The sequence below is a fragment of the Tenebrio molitor genome, chromosome 1 (assembly GCF_963966145.1).
Source record: "Tenebrio molitor chromosome 1, icTenMoli1.1, whole genome shotgun sequence".
NCBI lineage: Eukaryota > Metazoa > Arthropoda > Insecta > Coleoptera > Tenebrionidae > Tenebrio > Tenebrio molitor.
Window position 1 is genome coordinate 40,939,487 of NC_091046.1, and position 20,296 is coordinate 40,959,782.

Here is a 20,296-nt window from a genome sequence, read left to right on the forward strand (position 1 = left end):
TTTCTTGCTCTTTCTCGATGGTTTCCAGGTACACCGGGCCCAACAGGCCAGGCTCGTTTTCGGTATAAATCTATCTTTATTTCAAAGTTAAGAGGATGATGGCACTTGCGGTAATGAGGGTACGCAGTTTATTTTTATTGCTGGCTCAACGTGAGTTAGAAAGACTATACCAATGTGTTATCTAAATCCAGAATTTTTAAATTTTTAAAAAGAGAAAATGTTACACAGTCTAGGACTGGTTTACAAATCTATGAGGGGCGTGATGACCAACTCAATAGACCGGGACCAACGGCTTAACGTGACTTCCGAATCACGAGATAGAATATAGCCTTTTTTTTCCGCCCTGGGTCGGAATCGAGCCCGCGACCCTCGCGTCCCTGAGCCGAAACGGACTCCCTTAGGCTATATTCTGCCTAAAAATTTGTTACACAGTCTAGGACTGGTTTAGAAATCTATGAGGGACATGATGACCAACTCAATAGACCGGGACCAATGGCTTAACGTGACTTCCGAATCACTAGACAGAATATAGCCTTTTTTTTTTAAATTTCAAATTTCGCCCTGGGTCGGAATCGAACCCGCGACCCTCGCGTCCCTGAGCCGAAACGGACTCCCTTAGGCTATATTATTATTTGGACAAATTGACCAACAGACTGTCCCAACTACAACCAACACAAAGCACAGATGAAGTAAGAGACAAAAACAAAAACAAAAAAAGAAAGAAAACGATCGAATCACCAAATAGTCATTCATTAACAATCAACAGAATTATCTCAACCCAAATCATTTATTGTGACACGCAATTGTTCAAAAATATCAAGGCCAAATTATGCAGATCAGTTCAAGGCGTTTCTCAGAACATTTCTTCCCTTTTAAAATAATCCCGAATCAACATATTTTAATATAAAATCACAATAGATGTAATAATTTATTCACAGAATTATTTTATTACATAGTACATGAAACCACAATCTTCATTTAGGTTTCCATTATTTTGTAGTCGATTGCACATCAAAAACGAAGCTACTGTTGATCCTCAGTGAAGGTTAAGAATACCTGAAAATTCGAGATTTAAGAAACTGAAGCAAGCAGATACAATATTAGAAATTACTTGTTCTAGACTGCATTGTCCCAGAGAATAGTCCTCGATGTTCAGTTCCTTTTTGGCTTTTTCCAAAATTCCAAACATCCTCGACCACGGAATCGAATTGTTTGTCAGTTGATAAGATAGCAACTCTTGATACTTCTTCTTGAGCTGCGCTCCTGGGAAGTTCGTCTGGATGAAAGTGTCAATAGCTGTAATTTCTTGATCCAGATTAACGTCATCGGCAATCTTTTTCACTTTTATAGTTAGGGCATAGCCCGTGGCGAATTTATTTTTCAGTCTTTGGGCCGACCCGAGACATTGGAAGTTTCCGTTGACCATGATGGCCAGTCTGGTACACAAAGTTTCACATTCTTCCATACTTTGTGAAGTCAGGATGATGCATTTCCCGCTGTCTCTCAGTTTGGCAAGCGCAGTCCACAGCAATCGTTTGCTGACGGGGTCAATTCCTGTGGTGGGTTCATCAAGGTAGATGATTGGTGGATCCCCAACCAGCGCAAGAGCTATACTCAGTTTTCTTTTGTTGCCACCACTAATTTTCTTGATTTTCTTGTCCATGTGTTTGAAGAAGTAGAACTGGTGAGCGAGGTGTTCTCCTAAACTTTTACATTCTTTGTAAGGTACTCCACGGATTAGAGCAAAAAGGTGCAAATTTTCCCTGACTGTGAGGTCGTCCAAGAGAGCGTTAAACTGAGGACAATAACCTATCAATTTCTGCACTTTCTTCTGCTCTCGTTTGATGTCTATTCCATTGACCCACGCTTCACCATACGAGATTTGCTCATTTCCGGTCATCATTTTAAACAATGTCGTCTTACCAGCGCCTTTCACACCCAAAAGCCCAAAACACTCATAAGGCTCCACTCCCAAACAGATACCATTTACTGCGAGGACATTCTTATAATATTTTGTAACATCCTGTAATACCAAGGCGTAATTTCGACTGCGCTCATACTCAGACGTACTCCTGATTTTGTTATTTTCTTCCTGAACGTCCTTTTCTAGAGTGATATTTTGATCTGGTGGTTTATTGTAGTTTATTATTTTTTTCATAAGATAACTGAAGAAACCATATTCTTTAAACATGAGAACACCAAATAGAAAAATGAACATCAAGAATGAAATGATGATGTTGCGACCTATTCCAGGCGAACCCATCGAATAGAAATCGTCAATACCTAGAAGGAATATACAGGTCGCTAAAAAGTATGGATATACACCTAAATATTTTCAGAACAGTTTAGCAGAACTCATTGAAATTTGGCACACAGTTACAAATGTTTTAATTCTATCATCTGAGATTTTTTTTCAATTTTCTAACATCATTTATTTTGAAGATATAAGGCTAAATGGATTTTTTTAAATAGAACGGGGGGTCATATTTAATATCTTTAAAAAGAGTATTTTTATGTGAATTCGGTGATGTAACACATGCATGTCTTAGTTTAATCGAAATTTTATAAAAAAATATGGAATTAATAACATTTTAAAAAATGTAAAAGTTTGTTAGCCGTGAAAAGGTTGCCTTTAGTTATCGTCAGTTCTTCGCTGCCTGTACTTTGCCTAAAAAATAAATAAAAGTCAAAATAAGTGTAAAAATAAGATATTTAACTGAAACAAAATACATTTTAATATAAAAAAAATTAAATGCGAAATACATCATTTTTATACTGAAAAGATTTTCAAAATGGCGGCGATGTGGGCATGTGTTACATCACTGAATTCACAAAAAAATACTCTTTTCAAAAATATCAAATCCGACCCCCGCGCCATTAAAAAAAAATAAAGTTAATCTTCAAAACAAATGATGTTAGAAAATTGGAAAAAATCTGAGATGATATAATTTAAATACTTCTAACTGTGTGCCACATTTAAGGATGAACTGGAGTAACAATCTCACCAAAAAGTTGCGGAATTCTTATAATGCTATGAAACGTTAATTACGAGAAATCAATATTTGAAAAAATAGTTTTTAATTTTTGGAAACGAATTGTAATGAGTTGCAAGTAAATTTTGTGTTTATTTACTTGATATTTAGATAATTACTTACATGTGATTTTACAATCTTTTGACTAAGGCTGTACGTGAAAGTAAACAAAAGCACACTGAATTTCAATTTTCACTGATTTCTGTTAAAGATCTTAAGGTAACTGCAGTAAAACGTGCGATATGAGTGTAATGTTGCATACCGACGTCAATTATATGCATTTTGTTCACTTTTATTGAAATTAAAACAGATACATAACCTCAAAAACCGTGTTTTTCCACATGTAATTAGCGATTACAAGGAAAATCCTCGACCAACTTTTTTTGTAAATTCATTAGAAAATTCCACGATATCGATACTTTATGTGTGAAAAATTTAAGAAAAATTGGCCTTTTTGAAATACAGTAAACCCTCGATAAGACGCACTCGGATTATACGAACACCCGGATAATACGAATAAAAATGTGCCCCCGACCAATGCAATACAGTGTTTTATGAGATTTTTCTCGGTTAATACGAATTTTCGTTATGACGAACTACGAACTAAATTTTAGAACACTGAGACTAAAAATCCCTTTTAAGACGAACAAATTTGTGGTGGGGGACATACACACAGGTGTTCCAGAGTTGCGAAAAAGCTCTATAACTTGTTTGTTATTAAAGATATCATTTTTTTTGGGAATATTTGCCTCATCTATTGAGTGTTTACTCAACAACCTGCTCAGTCACATATGCCTACTGCGATTTTTTAAACATAACAAACTAAAAATGTCAAAAACTAAGTTTTTTCAAATGGCACCCCGTATTTATTATTGCACTGGTCGAAAGCTTTTTTGACAAGCTTTTCAACGGTATAGGTCGAATCTGAAAATCTAGGGTGCTATCCTAAAGTCACTAAATTGGGAGCAACTTTTCCGCTAAGGACAATTCCACAGAATATGATATACGTTTTTTTAGAGACGCTTTGTACATATATGCATGTAATAACTCGGTTATGACGAACTTCGTTACTACGAACATACAATATCCTGGTCCCTTCGAGTTCGTCTTATCGAGGGTTTACTGTATGTTTTTTATCAATTTTTATGCGACAATTGCTCCATTTCTCATAAGAACACGTGTAAAATATCCCGAAACTTTAAAAGGTAATAACTTTAAAATTCCTCGATCAAATTTTTTTAAATTTGGCATAGTACTTTAGAATGGATGAAAGGACTATTGTACCAATTTTAAGCAAATTTCGCCATTTTTCAATGTTACTCCAGTTCATCCTTAACGAGCTGTACCCATACTTTTTAGCGACCCTGTATACGTTTAATGCTCAAGAAGAATATATCGTCGTCTTACCACAACAAATCGGTTTGTTCTTACAAGCTACTTCTAAGGAAGGAGCTTTTGCCAAGCAAAGGGTTCGCAAAGAGTATATGTTACTCAAATCGTACACCCCCTTAGTTATCGAATAGGTAGGAATGAAGAGTAAGACCCAGTTTAAAGGATGAGCCAGAAACAACCAGTCCCAACTTTCCAACTTTTGGATCGCCTTTACTCCGAAAGAGCCTAAAAAAGAAATTGAGAAATTGATGTCACTTTTTCTGGTTGGTGAAACGTGCCTGCGGTAGCAACCAGAGTCACAATCTTCGTGGATCCAGAAAGGGGAACAGAAAATAAATGCGAAGCCAAGTAGGCAAAAGGTAGAAGGAAGAAACCGGAATAGACAAATGCCAAGGTCATCCGTCCTAAAAGTCTTTAATTAGCAGTGTCCGGACGAAATAGTACCGGACAAGTCGACCAGTACAACTTTGCGTAATCCCTCGCTCGCACATAAACACGATTCAGCTGGTTCCCTGTTATTGAAAGCGAACCAGCTGAATCGTGTTTATATGTGAGTGGGGTATTACGCAAAGTTGTACTGGTCGACTTGTCCGGTACTATTTCGTCCAGACACTGTTAATTAGTGCTCGTTTCTTTTAGGTCAGCGTGCAGACTCACCTAATTCATCGGGTGTTTTGAAACCATCTTCCTGGAGAGCTGCCAATGTGATCAACACAGCGACCATTGCCAAGAGATGAATGACCATGTCGCACAAGAACGAGGTGCCCCAAAAGACCACAACATTCACACCGGAAACGAACTGTAAGTGCTTAGATTTGCTGACACGTTCTAGAATTTGGAAGAAAATGTAGAAGCCGGCAACAAACATTATTACGCATCCTAATTCAGCTGCAATTTCGAGGCCCATCAGGTTGTACTGAAACTCATCCAGCTTAGGGACGTAGTTAGATTTGTCGCTTTGTGATTCAAATTCAAATTTTACCTGAACATCCAAACTCAGAGGAAGTGGATGGTTAATGAATGTTACGGAATGATTTTCGTTGAACTTTTGCTTGTAAAATGTATTCAAAACAAGACTTAGACTTAACGGCGATGAGTGATAGGGTTCGCCGTTAAACCATGCAGTAGCAGTGCTCTCGTTGAAAGACGCTCCAACAATGTAATGACGTTTTACATTAGGTGGATTCTCCGATGTCTGGTAAAGTGTTATTAATTTTAGTTGGACTAGATGTGGACAGTAAGTACCAATCTAATAATTTCCGTAGCAATGTCAGACACTTCAAGTATTTGATGGTTGTTTCCTACATTATTACGGTACGTTTTATAATAGGACTGGTTGGTAATTCCGGCCATTAATGTCAATGGTTCGTCGTACGGATCTAAAGAAATTTTCAAAGTGTTGTTCAACACATCCTCCCTAGTGATTAACACTGTGAATATCAAGAGGGCAACGAACGTGGCAATTTCAATCACCAGTAAGTACCACTTCCTCAAAGTAAAAAAAGTTTTTTTCAACACCATGGCTATAAACTGATTTCTGATTAGAGGAAAGCCACTCAAATAGTTCGTCGTGAAATTCTTTGGTGTTTCAACTGTGACTTTAAAAGCTCCATTAGAAATTTCGTTGTCATGATCAGCGCCAACCCTACGAGTACACGTCACAACAAGTCAAAACATGGAGATGCAAAACTTACTTCATGAACACTTCTTCCAGTGTCGTCAAAGAAACTCCGTAACTACGGACTCCTAACTGATTGATATTTTCTTCTAAGTCACTTAGCATTTCTTCAAATTTATTCGAATCACTCTCGGAGAATTGATATGTGAGTTCTGAACCTACTTGCGCTTGAACTTGCACATGCGGTATATGCTTTCTTAACAGATTGGTGATGTTTTCTGGCTGACACTCTGGTGCGAGATCCATGATTAAGTAGTACCCAGCATCGCACTTTCGTTTCAAGAAGAAACTGGATCCACAGCATTGTAACTCTCCAGCGGTCATAATAGCAAATCGGTCTCCAAGTAGATCAATTTCGTCCATAAATTGCGTTATCAGTAGAATCGTCCTTCCTGAAGTTGTAACGTGAGCTATGGCATTCAAAATGTGAGCAGCAATTACCTTCCTTTTCTTTTTGGAGCAAGCTCCAGATGGCTCTCCTCGCCAATGGGTCCATTCCAGCAGTGGGCTCGTCAAGCATCACAATTTTGGATTTTCCGCAAAGTGCAGTTCCTACACTCAATTTCCTTTTCATGTCTTCGGACAAAGTGCTGGATTTATCGTTTCTCTACAATAGTTATCGATAAAATGTATATCGCCTTTTGAGTTATTGATGGTACCTTGTCCTCTAGTTCTAAAAGTTTGATGTAGTTATCGATTTCTCCTTTGACCTCTTCATTGTTCAAACCTTTTAGTTTACCGAAGAAATACAAATGCTCCGCAACGGTCAAACGGTCGAAGAGAACGTTATGCTGAAGACAGAGACCCATGCTGTCCCTCACATTCTGTATACTTGTTTGGATATCATATCCATTCACAACGGCCGTACCCATTGATGGCGGAAACATTCCAGTGATCATCAACATCGTGGTAGTCTTACCAGCACCGTTATGACCTAGCAAGACAGTAATGTGCCCTTCGTACATGTCGAGATTCAGTTTCCTAACAGCGCGATTGGTTCCAAAGGTCTTTGAAAGGCTTTTGATTTGTATTCCGATAGGGAGATTTTCCGTGAATCTTTCGAAAAACTCTGCTTTATCATGGGGCAAGTCTTCATGATCTGCAAGTTGAAACCGGTGAAGATAACGTCGGGACAACTAATGTAACTCACCTAAAGTGGGAGATTTGCTGCACCAGTAATTCCGCGACACTGGGAAGTACCATGGTTGAGGAACTCCAAAGTCTCTTGGAAATACAGCTTCGATGTACAAAGCGATGGCCAAGTAGAGGAATGTGTCAAGGAGAAACATCAGGAGAATTGCACCAAGTGTCACTTTGTCGTTTGGGGACGCAGTAGTCCACAGGTTGTCCCACTGAATCCCTACGAAACACGAGAATGAAGTGACGTCACTTCTAGATTCTTCTTCATACTAAATACCTTCTTCTATTGCTTCAAACTTGATAATAAGCAACAATCCGAAACACATTCCGGAATTTGCCAACAGGCTGGAGCCGAGTACTGCACCTGCGGAAAACTTGTCCGATTGGAACTGATGCAGGCAGTAGGGTAGGTAGGTGATGAAAAATATAAAACTTCCCCAAGCCATAACTGTATTTGCTGTAATATTCGAACGGTTATTAGCGCCGGTACCGATAGGAAATCTAGACGCACCGTTCTTGAAGAATACGCTGATGAGGAACGAGAGCGTGATGGTACTGCAAGCGAACAATACGAAAAAGACGAACAAGACGGTACCATCCGAGTGTGTAAAGATTGGTGCCTTTTGCACGTTCACTTTCACCATGATCACGATCAGAATGATTACCAACAGCAAGATGATGAAGCTGCGCAAGAACCAAGCCACCCACTGTAACCATCCCGGCAGCCCCATGATCTTCAACGACTCTTTCAGCTGTTTTTCCTTTTCAGTCGTGATCGTCACAATTGTGTTGATGTAGTTGTAGATAAAACTTATCATTAGGGTCAAGGTCACAAACGTTACAATTGCCTTCCTGTAAAATTGGTCGTTTAGCCAACCTGGATATGGGAATCTCTGCATTCTGATGTCGAGTGCGGGAGGATCAATTGCACTGTTGCCCATGAGTCCCAATATTATGCTTTGTTGCAAGAACAAGAAGCCGCGATGAAAGTAGTCTAAATAATGAACAAAAATGAATTTCTATCTCTTGCATTGTATAGTTTTCAGGTGGCGTACCTGGTTCTCCACCGTAACGATTTTCCGGGTCTCGAGGACCGGGAGTCGGCATCGCCTCGTACAAAAAATTAGTGAACCATTCGCTTTTCTTGTTGTTACGTTCCGAGAGTAATCTAAAATGTGTCATTCGACGTATATTTAAAAATTTCACTTATATGATAATTGTACCTTATCGTAATATCTAAATTAGAAGGAAGATTGTTGTTATCCTTGGCACCACTCAGTTCGTCGTTGAATTGTATAACAAGACAAAAAGACGTGTGGTTGTCGACCGCTGCATCTAACTCGGCTTTGTTATTATAACTTAATACGGCAGCTGCTCTCGAAGCATTGCACGCTTTATTAACCACAGTTTCTAGGAATGGGCTTTCTGGGGAATATCCAATAAGACTGAAAACATAATTGATACAAGATTTATCTAAAGAAACCTAAATGAAAATGAAATTGTAGTTTGGAGATGCAGAAGTTACAAGCAAAATTTACGATAATGTTAGATGTTTATGTAGAAAATATAGAACTTTTACGTACGAGTGATTTTCATGACAAGCTTCGGAGTACCAGTAATACCTGCTGTCGGCAGCGTCAAATGGTGGATAGTCTTGTTGGCCTCGTTGTTCAGGGGTGATGAGGTTTCTTATGGCAACCAAGATGAAAGACAATAAGATCGGATAAATAATTTCAAAAGCTGTGTCAAATGGTCGTCGCTTCAGAAGGGTCCAGTGTTTCCACATTAGCAGAATCAATTTGTTCAGTCGATTACCCATTTTCCTGAAAAATAAAATTCTCTTTGGAAAAGTAGTCACTCATAAACTTTGCCGATGCGTGCAAGCTAACGTAAAATCTACAAGGATGAAGAGCTTTAGACCTGTACTGTCAGTGAAAATTGCTAGTGCTGTACGTTATGGCACTTTGACAATCTCAAATCTGACAAAAGTGTTAGATGTGACTCTTTGACGAAATTTGTTAATTTGTTCTAAAGGGTCTCTCTCCTTTTCTTCCGTTAACATTGACCATCAGAAGCAGGCAACCCGAGAACTTTCAGAATTTACCACGTAAATCCCTAATTTATACTTGAATTGAAGAATCGAATATGTATCTTTATGCCACGTCTAAGTGGTTTTTACTTTTATCTTCGTTAGCTGAATAAATAAATGAGTATCTGAAAGATAAATATGTATGTTAAAAAGGGGTTCGCGTGAATTATCCTGGCATTCCTCTTATACATATTAAATATTCACATACATTAATACCACGAGTAATCCAAATTATCTCCATTATTTTTCAAACTGGTCACGAATGTCAATTGTGCTTGGGAATGAATCCAGGAGTGCTTTAGCACGAGTGAGATTCGCACGCATAATTGAATGAGTGAAACCAGTTTGAAAAGTAGTCTACATAATTTGGACTACGAGTTGTATTCGGAGGACTATTCCATGAACCAACTCTTTGGATTTGGCAGCAAATCGGAAGAAGAAATGCATGCAGAAATTGAAGAAAATGTTCCCAACAACACAAACAACACACGTGAGTCCGGTTGGAAGCAATTCCATAAGTTCATTCAAGGCTGCATTCATTTGTTAAAAATTATCGCTGGGATCACTAGTGGTGTTACCGATACAATTCCCACAAGTGGGAATATTCGGTCCAATTTTTTGAAACCATGGTAACAAATGTGTAAAATTGTGTTTTTATTGGTCCATTTTTAACAAATGAGGTGAATGGAATAGTCTTATTAATTAAATTTAATTCCAAGCCAACTTAGTGCATAGTTTCCTAATGACCATTTGCATGTTTTTTTTGAAGTGCCAAAATTATTTAATATACAGGGTTATGATAAATTAACGCACAAAATTCAGAAAACGTAAAGTATTAATTTTTGAAAAAATGCAGAAACACGTCAAACAGTTTTTAGAGTAAATTCTTGCTTTAACGTATTGTATAATTTATTTATTAGTTAAAGTGTTTTTCTTTAGGTTTTCCTCTTTTGTCAATTATATGTATTTCACTATTTCTCAAAACTATTTCATATTTACGTCACTTTGACATTTAATAGAGATAGGAAATAGTTTTGAGAAATAGTGAAATACAATTGAAAAAAGAGGAAAACCAAAACAAAAACAGTGTATTTATTAAAATCAAGTTAATTTCGTTTTTTATAAATTTGCTAATTTTTTTTTTATGTAATCCCTACTTAAACTAAATTTTTATAATCCAAAATCGTAGCTTCCCCTTTGAAAAAAATATTAATGACGTCATAACTTTGACCAATTTGACCAATTTTTTTTTCTATATACGATAAACGACGCAGAATTTTAAAAACTGTTTGACGTCTTTTTGGATTTTTTGAAAAATCAATACTGTGCGTTTTATGAATTTTGTGCGTTATTTTATCATAACCCTGTATTGCAGTAAATATGGCAACACTTGAAATTGTAATCACAAAATCGATAGACTTGTTGACGTAACAATGTAATCTGTCAAGTTAAATTAGAAATATTTGTCTTTCAAGCCAATTACTAGAAGATGTCCCCTTACTAAATTCCAGCAAGGTTTCTCCGAACTTTACATATTTAGTGCGATTCTGTTTCAAAATTTAGCAATATTGTTATTGAACAACATTGATTTTGCATAGATCCAACCAATCAACAGCTTCATATCATAGCAACTATAACCTTGTTAATCTTGTTATGTAGCAATATTGGTAAATTTTAAAACAGAATCGCACCAATTATCCGTTCACGATTGTTTCAAATTCGGACTGTCTATGAAAATCTAACATTTTGTTTGGCAATACTTATAGTGATTTGGCATAGTAAATCTATTTTTTTGTTCGACACTGTCAGAATTTGAGAATTTTCTCCTGTGTGAACGGATTTTGAGAAATGTCACAACTTGTCAAAACGAAACGTCAAGCTAATTTTAAAGATTTTAAGCGATTTGGAGCCTTTAAGGGGCTCGTCGAACAAAAAAACGTTGTATTCAACTCGTTCGTGTGTAAATTGGGCCTTTTTGGCACTCGTGGGTCTTTAGAACGCTCGTTTCACTCGCGTTTTAAAATGGCCCACGCGTGCCAAAAAATGCCCAATTTACACACAAACTCGTCAAATAAACTACTATTTAGCTTATAATTGAATTACACTGATTCAATTAGGGAATTGACAACAAGACGAATATTTAAAAACGAAACGTCATATGACAGGACCTGACGCCAATCTAACAAAAAAATATCGTGGCCTCCTGCGTGTTTAAAACAATCGTGAACGGCATATACTTACTGAAAGCGCACTAAATTGGCTCCAACAAATTAAAAACATATAATTTACTATTATTCGAATATATACAGGGTGATTCACGTAGCACTTCCTGATTTCCCAAAATGGTATTAATATGAAAATTGGTAGCCGACTATAATCGACTGCTCTAACTTAAAATAACATATTTTCGAAATGGCGACACTTCCGTAAAGCCCGGAAATCGACGCCACCTTTGTTTTTTTTTTTATGGAAAGGCCCCATTTTGATTTCATGTTTGAATTTTACGTTAAATTTTGAGTTTACAACGTCCTCTTGTCAACACTTATCTGTCATCGTTTTTGACCAATGTCTTCTTTTTCCCAAAAAAGCGGAGTTGTAGGACTTCATTCAAAAATTCCTGAACCATTGGAAGAAGACAATGAATTGTTTTAAATTGAATCCCTAAAGGTTTGGCCGATCTTTTGCGCCATTAGTGATATTTTTTTATGTTTCATACGCCTACTACAATTTTTCAAAGTTGATAATAAAAAAATGTCGAAAACTTTATGTCAACTACCATTTCTGATACTAGATATAAATGTAAAATTTAATTTTAAGACCACTTTTGTTAGCTGTCAGTTAATCATCACTGAAAGATTTTTCTAATTCTCGTACTGCAACTTTACTTCAGTCAAAGTATATCAGGTGACCAAGTCAAGGTAATTATGTGTATCCTGTTTTATGAGATAGCTATTGTTAGTAAAATTTCATAGAGTCCTGTATTCTGAACAAGTATCCTATCCAAAATGAAGATAGAAGTCCTTTTAGTTCACCTTGATTGCATTAGCTCGAGTGCAAATTCCAACGCATGCCACCTGTACACTGTACAGCTCAGGACAAGATTTTTTTTCTAAAGTCGTACACAGAGACCATTAAAGACCAATAAAGGTGCAGTATGAATTGTTAAAAATAAATAAGAACTGCAAAAGCTACCCACTCGGGTGTATGGACCGTACCATCAATACAGGTTTATAATTTAAAATGGATTTTAGACCTAATGGAACGAGCAACAAAGACCTCACGCGCCAGTTTTCTAGTTCCAAAATCCGCATCCATTCTTGCATTCTAATCTTCTTCGATGGGAATTTGAAAATGCTAACGTAGGAAGACTTATTTGAAGCATAATTGGGTATCTACGAGAACACAACATTTGTGTGGCATGTTTATTTTTCAATTACTGAAATTAATTGTCTTGTCAAAATGATTTTTGAATGAACCGCCTTTCTATGGAAGTTCCAATATTTTTGAAACTCAGGATGCTATGGAATGGCCCACTAAGAAATTTGGCAACACAGCCAGTGTCCTGGCCTGTTAAAATAGAGACCGCCTTGGTATTAATCACCACGAACGCCAATGAGTGGTGATTACGCTAAAAGAACGAGACAGGGAGAAATAATAATTTCTGGAAATCAAAACGGGTCGAAATACCTAGATTCAGTTAGAAAATCGCATATTATAAATAAAATTATTTATAAGTGTGTATTGATGAATGAATGGCCGCGTGATATGATTTCTGAAAATTTCTCTAGAGTGATTTCCGGAAATCAGTGTGTTGTGTGATGTCCATGGTGATTTCCACTAAATCATCGTCTTATTGGTTGCTAAAGTAAAAATTACAAAATTTCATTGGTTATAATTTTATGCATGCGATTTTCATATTAATACGATTTTGGGAAATCAGAAAGTTTCTAACTAAGCCTTTTAGGTCTTCTATCTCTATTATTTCTAGACCGATTTTTGTGAAATTTGGAAAATAGGTAGGTATGCTAGACAATGAAGAATACATTCCTGGGACTAAAGTGCCCGATTAACGTAATTTTGAAACATTTTCCTTTATTTGAATCTACACACAACTAGTATTCATTCGATTGTTACTTGCTACTCGCTAGAAAAATTGTGTCCACACAAAAGAGATGCTAAAATTTTTGAGATATTCAAGTTAAGTCTCTTTGAAACAATTGAACAATTCTGCGAAAAATTAAAATTCTTGTAGTACGACTACCTTTAAGGGACAAATTTTTGGGGAAGTCATTGTTTATTATTGTTCTACAGTTTAGCATAAACCTTAAACGATTTAATTCATAAATAAAGGGAGTTAAAAATGGCGTTTTTAAGACCGGACTTACTTGAGCAACGCGAGATTAATCTCCACCCGTTAAATTATTGTCTATCTGTTAAATTTCACAAAAATCGCTCCATAAATAATAGAGATATGAGACCTATAGGCCTTAGGGGGGACACTATGTATATACTAGTAGAATTACTTACCGAATTGAGTAAAGAAGTGGAACCCTTGTAGAAAACTCCAAGTGTTGTTTATGTATTATACGTTTACCTGACATCCGCACTGTCAGTGTCATTTTTTAATCAAATTGATTGAATGTACTATTGCGGCCAAAAAATTTCGTCCGTCACTTTCAAGGCACTGACATAAAGTGTAAACTACCCTTGAGCACCAATAACCTCGCTTATCGTTATTGTCATTTTGACAATCTGTGATTCAGTCCATCGGTTCAAATTTTGTGAATACAGAGGACAAGTTCCACTCTTACACAATCACCACACGACCACTAGTGGCACTAGAGGCAGACTTGCGACTATTTTTGGATTAAAGTCCCAAACGAGAGAACCGTGGAAATTATACAAGACGAAAGGCAAGGAAATGGAACGTTTATTTTTGTTTAAATAGCTAAATCAAAAGATAATATGAATGAAGTTTAAAATTAATACTTGGTCATCGCTCCATTGGCATCTATAACTCGCCTTACACGACGCGACATGGAGAGGCACAAATCTCTGTGATAATTTCTAGGTATGATTACCGTGCATTAGTAATCCCAGTCAAAAGTTCTGCCCTATTCCGAAAGACTTGTCGTCGCTGTTGGAAATTACGAACCAAAAGTCCCCACATGTTTTCTATAGGGTTCAAATCTGGACTGCGACTCGGCCAATCAACAACGTTTATGTTATTATTCCTGAACCATTCTGCTATATGTATGCAGCATCACATCTTCAAATATCCTAACATAAACATCACTGTTGAGCCGATCTTCTACATGCAACATTACCCCGGGGCTATCTACTGAAATCCATGCCCATATGTTTGCCGAAAATCGACCGCTCCTTTCCGTTGTCTGGACATACGGTTCATCATATCGGGAGTTCCTTGGTCTGTAGACTCTTAGACGGCCATTTGGACACGATTGTAACACTTTTTCATCTGAAAAAATGACTTGAGCCCAAAAAGCGTCGTCTCTTGCTAGATGCTTCAAACAAAATGCCATGCGGGCCTCCCTATGCATAGGTGTAAGGCTCAATTTCCTTGCCGCGACATGGTTCTTAAGCTCGCTTCCTCTTACACGACTTCTAAAGGAACTTGGGAAACCGCTTGTATTTATCGCTCAATAGCCGTCATAAAAGGACTATTGGGTAATATATTTAAAATTAGAAGCACATTATCTTCTTCTGCAGTAGATGTGCTAGGCCACCCTGAGCCTTGGCGTCTTTCAATAGTTCCATTTTGTCTACTTAAAACGTACTGCTAAGCTGCTCCGCGAATTTTGGGGCACCCAGTATTAACAGAAAGAAGAATTTCTCATGCAACCATTTTCCAAATCTGATTATTGGAAAGCAACCTGGCAAGAAGTAGATATTTTCAATAAAAATTTAATTGAGGAGCCTACAAAACAAGTCCCAAGAAATTGACCTACCCAGGTAAATTAAATCGCTTTAGAACCGGCCACGGCAAATGCAATAATATACATACATAATCTCAACCCCTCAACCCCGTATAATGATTTCATTTGAAAACATCTAGAGTTTACTGGGACAACACGCAAAGTTGTCTAATAGTATAGTATATTAAGTATAAAGAACGGTAATGACAATGTACGGATCGAAGACAATTGTTTGGAGGAGGAGCTTGCGACGACTCCAATATTGTCTGAGATCCGTACATTGTCATTAACGTTCGTCATGCTTATGAGATTTTTTGCGCGATTGAATATTTATTACAAAACATTCCTAACTAGAATGCAATGCGATTCGACGCCCTTCACATCGTGTTGCCACAATGTCGATTTTTGTATCGCGTTTCTAAGGCAATCTGCAAACTACCGCCATTGCAGTTTTTGTGCGCAAATATCGCCAGTTGTGTTGAAAAACAAGCAGTAAAATGAGTGATATTAGTGATTCCGAAAACGAAGTGGATATTGTAGAAGAAACTTTGAATGTGGGGTGCGTCACAAATAAAGAATTTTTGAAACTAACGACCTCAACGTGTAATTAAGAAGACAAGGAAAATTTTTGGTATGAAAATTTTGATAATACTAATGTCGCGGCAAGTTCGCTAATATTATTTCATTGCAGCGGCAAGGAATGCCGACCACAAGAGCCGTGTGAGTTTCCAGAAAGTGCTAACATCTTGTCTTCAACTTCTGTCTACATAAATCAAGAATTTTGGAAACCAGCGAACTCAATATGAAATCAAGAAGACAAGGAAAATCCGGGGTATGAACATTTTGACAATTCTAATGTCGCGGCAAGTCTGTTACTAAAATTGTTTCATTGCAGCGGCAAGGTAGGCCGACTACAAGAGCCGTGTGAGTTTCCAGAAAGTGCTAACATCTTGTCTTCAACTTCCGTCTACATAAATGAAGAATTTTCGAAACCAACGATCTCAATTTGTAATCAAGAAGACAAGGAAAATGCGGGGTATGAAAATTTTGACAATGCCAATGTCGCGGCAAGTTTGCTAATGCTATTTCATTGCAGCAGCAAGGAAAGCCGACTACAAGAGCCGTGTGAGTTTCCAGAAAGTGCTAACATCTTGTCTTCAACTTCTGTCTACATAAATGAAGAATTATTTTCGAAACCAACAACCTCAATATGTACCTACCTAATCAAGAAGACAAGGAAAATGCGGGGTATGAAAATTTTGACAATGGCAATGTCGCGGCAAGTTTGCTAATGCTATTTCATTGCAGCGCCAAGGAAAGCCGACTACAAAAGCTTTATGAGTTTCCAGAAAGTGCCCCCACATCTTGTCTTCAACTTCTGTCTACATAAAAATTATTATAATAATCGATTAATTTTGAATAAACTTTACTTACCGTTCTAGAACACCAAAAATTACTTACCATCGAGTTTATCGTTAGCAACGAGTAAACAGAGCTTACCATCTTGGAAACAGACGTGGTAAACAACCAAATAGAGTACAATCGCGCAAAAAATATTTATCGTAGCAGGTGCTTCTTCAAAAGTCAAGGCTAAATTTAGGCAGATTAGTTCGAGGTGTTTCTTAGGGCCGGTTGCACCAACGTGAGTTAAATTTAACTACAGTTTAAAATATATGAAAACATTGTTATAACAATAGGTAACCAAAGTAACGAAGCATTTTAACCTACAGTTAACTTTAACTGGCGTTGGTGCACAGACAATTAAACTATAGTAAGACTGTCAAGAGGGATTACATTTTTGGAGACGCGCTCAAGTGGCGCTGCCCGAGCGTTAGGCCAAACTAATGTATAACAAGTTGCATATCTGATTAGTTTATGTAGGTATAGCTAGTTGCCTATTTTCTCAGTTTGATTTATTGGTATGTACTTATTTTTAAAAAAATTAAAAACGATTAATTAAATGTTAAACATTTTAATGCAAACTCAAACATATACAACAAATAACATTTTTCACATTTAAACAAAAAAAAAATACAATACTAAACAATTAAAAAAAAATCAATTTATACCAGATATATGTTGAAGGATATTTATTCGCCGCTGATATTTTTTAGCTTTATTTTTTTCATCAAATTTTCTTTGAATATCTTGCAAAGTTTTAAAAACTACTAATTTAATGGTTAGATACAAAATGTCCTTTTTAATTTCGTTTTTGTGCATGTTACAGGTAATCCAATTAAAATTTACCTTATTTACAATAGTTGCTTCCATCTTGTGTATTATATTGTTAATTTCTCCACACTTATCCAGATAAAAAACAACTGCATCAAAAATTTCAGCCACGCAAAGGCATACATTTTCAGTTGCATAATTCAATCTCAGTTTTTTATCGTACTCTTTGTACAGAGTAAAAATGTGACTTTGATTTAAATTTTCGGTTGTTAATGTCGTTTTACAACTATCACAATTAAAGCTTTTTTTCAATTTTTTTATTAAAAACCCACATACATAGGTTAATGCCTGTAAGTCATAACCGTCGGAAAATGCATTATTTTTATCAAAAGTAGGAACTTGAAGAGTTAACAGTTCATTTACGCTTTCATTAACTGAAGGTGTCAATATTTCTTTTTGGGACAAAAAATTTCGCAGATTATCCAAAATTTTACCTTCATCTTTTTCACAATTTTCAGAATAACTTTTGTTTGAAATTAAATTATTTAAAATAGTAGTTTTCAAGCTAGAAATAAATTGAAAACAATTTGGATTATTATGACCAGCACCATATTGTCTAATTACAGCAAACAAATTTTCAACTGGATCTTGATTCAGCATTCGTGTTCGTAAAAATTTGAAATCGGCTTTATTACATACATTCCATAGCATTTTTATGGCTTCAATGTTGTTAAGCCAACCGTGTTTAAATGGCATGTCTTCCTTAATTTGTCCTGATTTTTCGTTAAAAAATTGCCATGTCTTAATTTTCAATTTCATGTTTTCCCAAAAATTCCAGTGACAAGAATTAGAAGTTAACGCACACCTCAGTCGTGGATTACACTTATTAATTTTGATTCCGGTTGAATTAAAACTATCAAATAGATCATTTAAGTCTTGAACAAAATATGCAGTTTCTAATGCTTCGCATGTCATTTGATTGCAATCTACCATTGTTTCTAAAGCTGCAGCCATTGAAGCACTAAATGTTTTTGCAGCTACAGAAACTTTCATTTTTAAATGACGGTATTTATTTACGTAAAGATAACATTCTCTAATTTTTCGTAATGTTTGAAAACGTCTGTTTTTGTCATGTTCATAAGCTTTTCTCAAATACAAAAATTTTGCCTTTTTTATTTCTTCGTAATATATTGTATATTTTAGTAATGCATTGCGAGTTGACTTTAACAAATGTGGAACATCGTAGAAACATATGACTTGTTGTAAATTTATAAAGAAATAAGGTCTTAAAGGTTCAACATTAGATTCAGTTTTTAGTAAATTTATAGCTTTCACATTTGTTGCAGCTTGATCACAAACTGTGCAAACTATTTTCAAACCAATTTTTTGTAATTCTGTTATGACTTCGGTAACTAAAAATTTTAAATTTTGACTTTTAACAGTGTCTTTTACAAAATAGTAGCTGATGGGTTGTTTCCACCCTGAACACAGGCCTTGAACCATAAATACTAGGGCATGGTTAGCAAGGTTTTTATTACGACCTAATGATCCTAAATCCTCATACCCAATAATTTTATCTGTTGATCTTGAATATGTTAAATTTGTACTTAAAGCTACTTCATCAAACATTAATTTGCATATTTTATTTTTAGAATCCATTTTCTGCACTCTTATTTTAAGTTTCTCAAATAACTGTAAATTGATACCTGAGTCAAACGGAATGTGCTTAAAAAAATTATGAAGGGTTGTTCTTGATGGTAACTTTAAAAAATGTCGTAAAAACCTATAAGACCTCGGTCCTCTTTTATACAGTGCTAAGGCAAAAATTTTGTTTTCATTAGACCACGATGGATTTAACTTTTTGGCATTTCGAAACTGTGATTTAATAAATTCCATTGCAACTGAATTGAAGTGTAGTTCTAAATGTTCAATAATTTGACTTTGCGTTAACTTTTTAAAATTTCTGGCGATATTTTTAGAATCGTGCAAAAGATTTTTTAATTTTGAAATTGTTTTTCGCTGATTTCGGTCCATATAATAAATTTTTCTACCTTTTGAAGTAAGACTACTAACTTTCTTGCATTCAAATACTTGCAACACACTAGAAGATTTTGTTGGGTGTCTATTTTCGGCCTTGGGCATAACAGGAGGGATTATATTCTCTACATTGGGATTTTCAGTAATCGTAGAATTTTGAATTTGTTCAGCTGGTCTAACATTGTTTATTGAATTTTCATTGTCTTCACGAAAAAAAATCGACGGCAGGGCGTATTTATGAAGTCTTGTTTTTTGAGTATTTGTAAAGAAATTGTTGCTAAAATGTTTCTCGCAAATAAAGGCATTATCTGTTTTGAAGGGTGGTACCACATTTAAAGCTTCTATCCATCGTTCCCTTTGTTCTTCTAATTTTGGAAATTTAAAAAAATGTTTATTTTTATCGCCGATCTTATAAAATGATCCACAGTTGTGGACAAAGCATTTATGTTTAATTTTGCCCATTTCCAAATAAATAAAATAAAAATCGCGAGCTGAAAAACCATATTTCGTATTTTTTCAAAAAGAAAAAGATAACTTACCTAATAAAAAGAAATTATCTCAAGATACTGGTTTTGTAGAACAATTTATAGAATATATTGATGAAATCGATATGTCAGAAATTAGAAAATTCAAAATTGTTAATGACATTATTAATTAATTTTCAAATCAACCTCCTCTTTAAACGGAAATTTCCGACCGGATTAACGAGTAAACTCGGTAATTTAGTTTGGCCTAACGCTAGAGCAGCGCTAGTGTTGTCAGTGTCTCCCATGTTTTATACGGGTTTTAAAAGTCTTAATTCTATTGATGGTCTGTGCGT

At 35.9% G+C, this 20,296-nt stretch overlaps 1 protein-coding gene and 1 long non-coding RNA gene across 6 annotated transcripts; one reads left to right on the plus strand and one right to left on the minus strand.

Moving 5' to 3' along the window:
• Nucleotides 1–906: 906 nt before the first annotated feature.
• Nucleotides 907–14,225, minus strand: LOC138129985 (phospholipid-transporting ATPase ABCA3-like). 3 transcript variants are annotated; one of them, XM_069046346.1, is made up of 17 exons: nt 13,859–14,225; nt 9,347–9,456; nt 8,826–9,065; nt 8,466–8,687; nt 8,298–8,410; nt 7,754–8,236; nt 7,520–7,699; nt 7,253–7,462; nt 6,762–7,201; nt 6,544–6,709; nt 6,119–6,494; nt 5,670–6,069; nt 5,082–5,619; nt 4,703–4,828; nt 4,440–4,649; nt 1,112–2,283; nt 907–1,056 (listed from the first exon to the last, which is right to left on the minus strand). In XM_069046346.1, the coding sequence occupies exons 3-17, from the start codon at nt 9,059–9,061 to the stop codon at nt 1,024–1,026; spliced, it is 4,905 nt and encodes a 1,634-aa protein (XP_068902447.1). In that variant the 5' UTR covers nt 9,062–9,065; nt 9,347–9,456; nt 13,859–14,225; the 3' UTR covers nt 907–1,023. The 3 variants fall into 3 exon arrangements, with proteins under 3 accessions (XP_068902447.1, XP_068902456.1, XP_068902442.1); XM_069046355.1 differs by lacking the exon at nt 9,347–9,456 and having other exon boundaries at nt 1,112–2,181; XM_069046341.1 differs by having other exon boundaries at nt 8,826–9,456.
• Nucleotides 14,226–15,418: 1,193 nt separating this feature from the next.
• Nucleotides 15,419–16,696, plus strand: LOC138141494 (uncharacterized). 3 transcript variants are annotated; one of them, XR_011163175.1, is made up of 5 exons: nt 15,428–15,898; nt 15,959–16,099; nt 16,163–16,303; nt 16,367–16,515; nt 16,576–16,696. It is a non-coding gene; the product is annotated as an uncharacterized lncRNA (long non-coding RNA). The 3 variants fall into 3 exon arrangements; XR_011163174.1 differs by having other exon boundaries at nt 15,419–16,099; nt 16,364–16,515; XR_011163173.1 differs by having other exon boundaries at nt 15,429–16,099.
• Nucleotides 16,697–20,296: the final 3,600 nt, after the last annotated feature.

Excerpts from the sequence above, each read along its gene's own strand:
- LOC138129985 (XM_069046346.1), bottom strand. The coding sequence starts at position 9,061 with ATGGGTAATCGACTGAACAAATTGATTCTGCTAATGTGGAAACACTGG. Across the intron at positions 8,411-8,465 it reads AATTTAGATATTACGATAAG|ATTACTCTCGGAACGTAACA; the intron begins GTACAATTATCA and ends GACACATTTTAG. Across the intron at positions 1,057-1,111 it reads GACAATGCAGTCTAGAACAA|GTATTCTTAACCTTCACTGA; the intron begins GTAATTTCTAAT and ends TCGAATTTTCAG.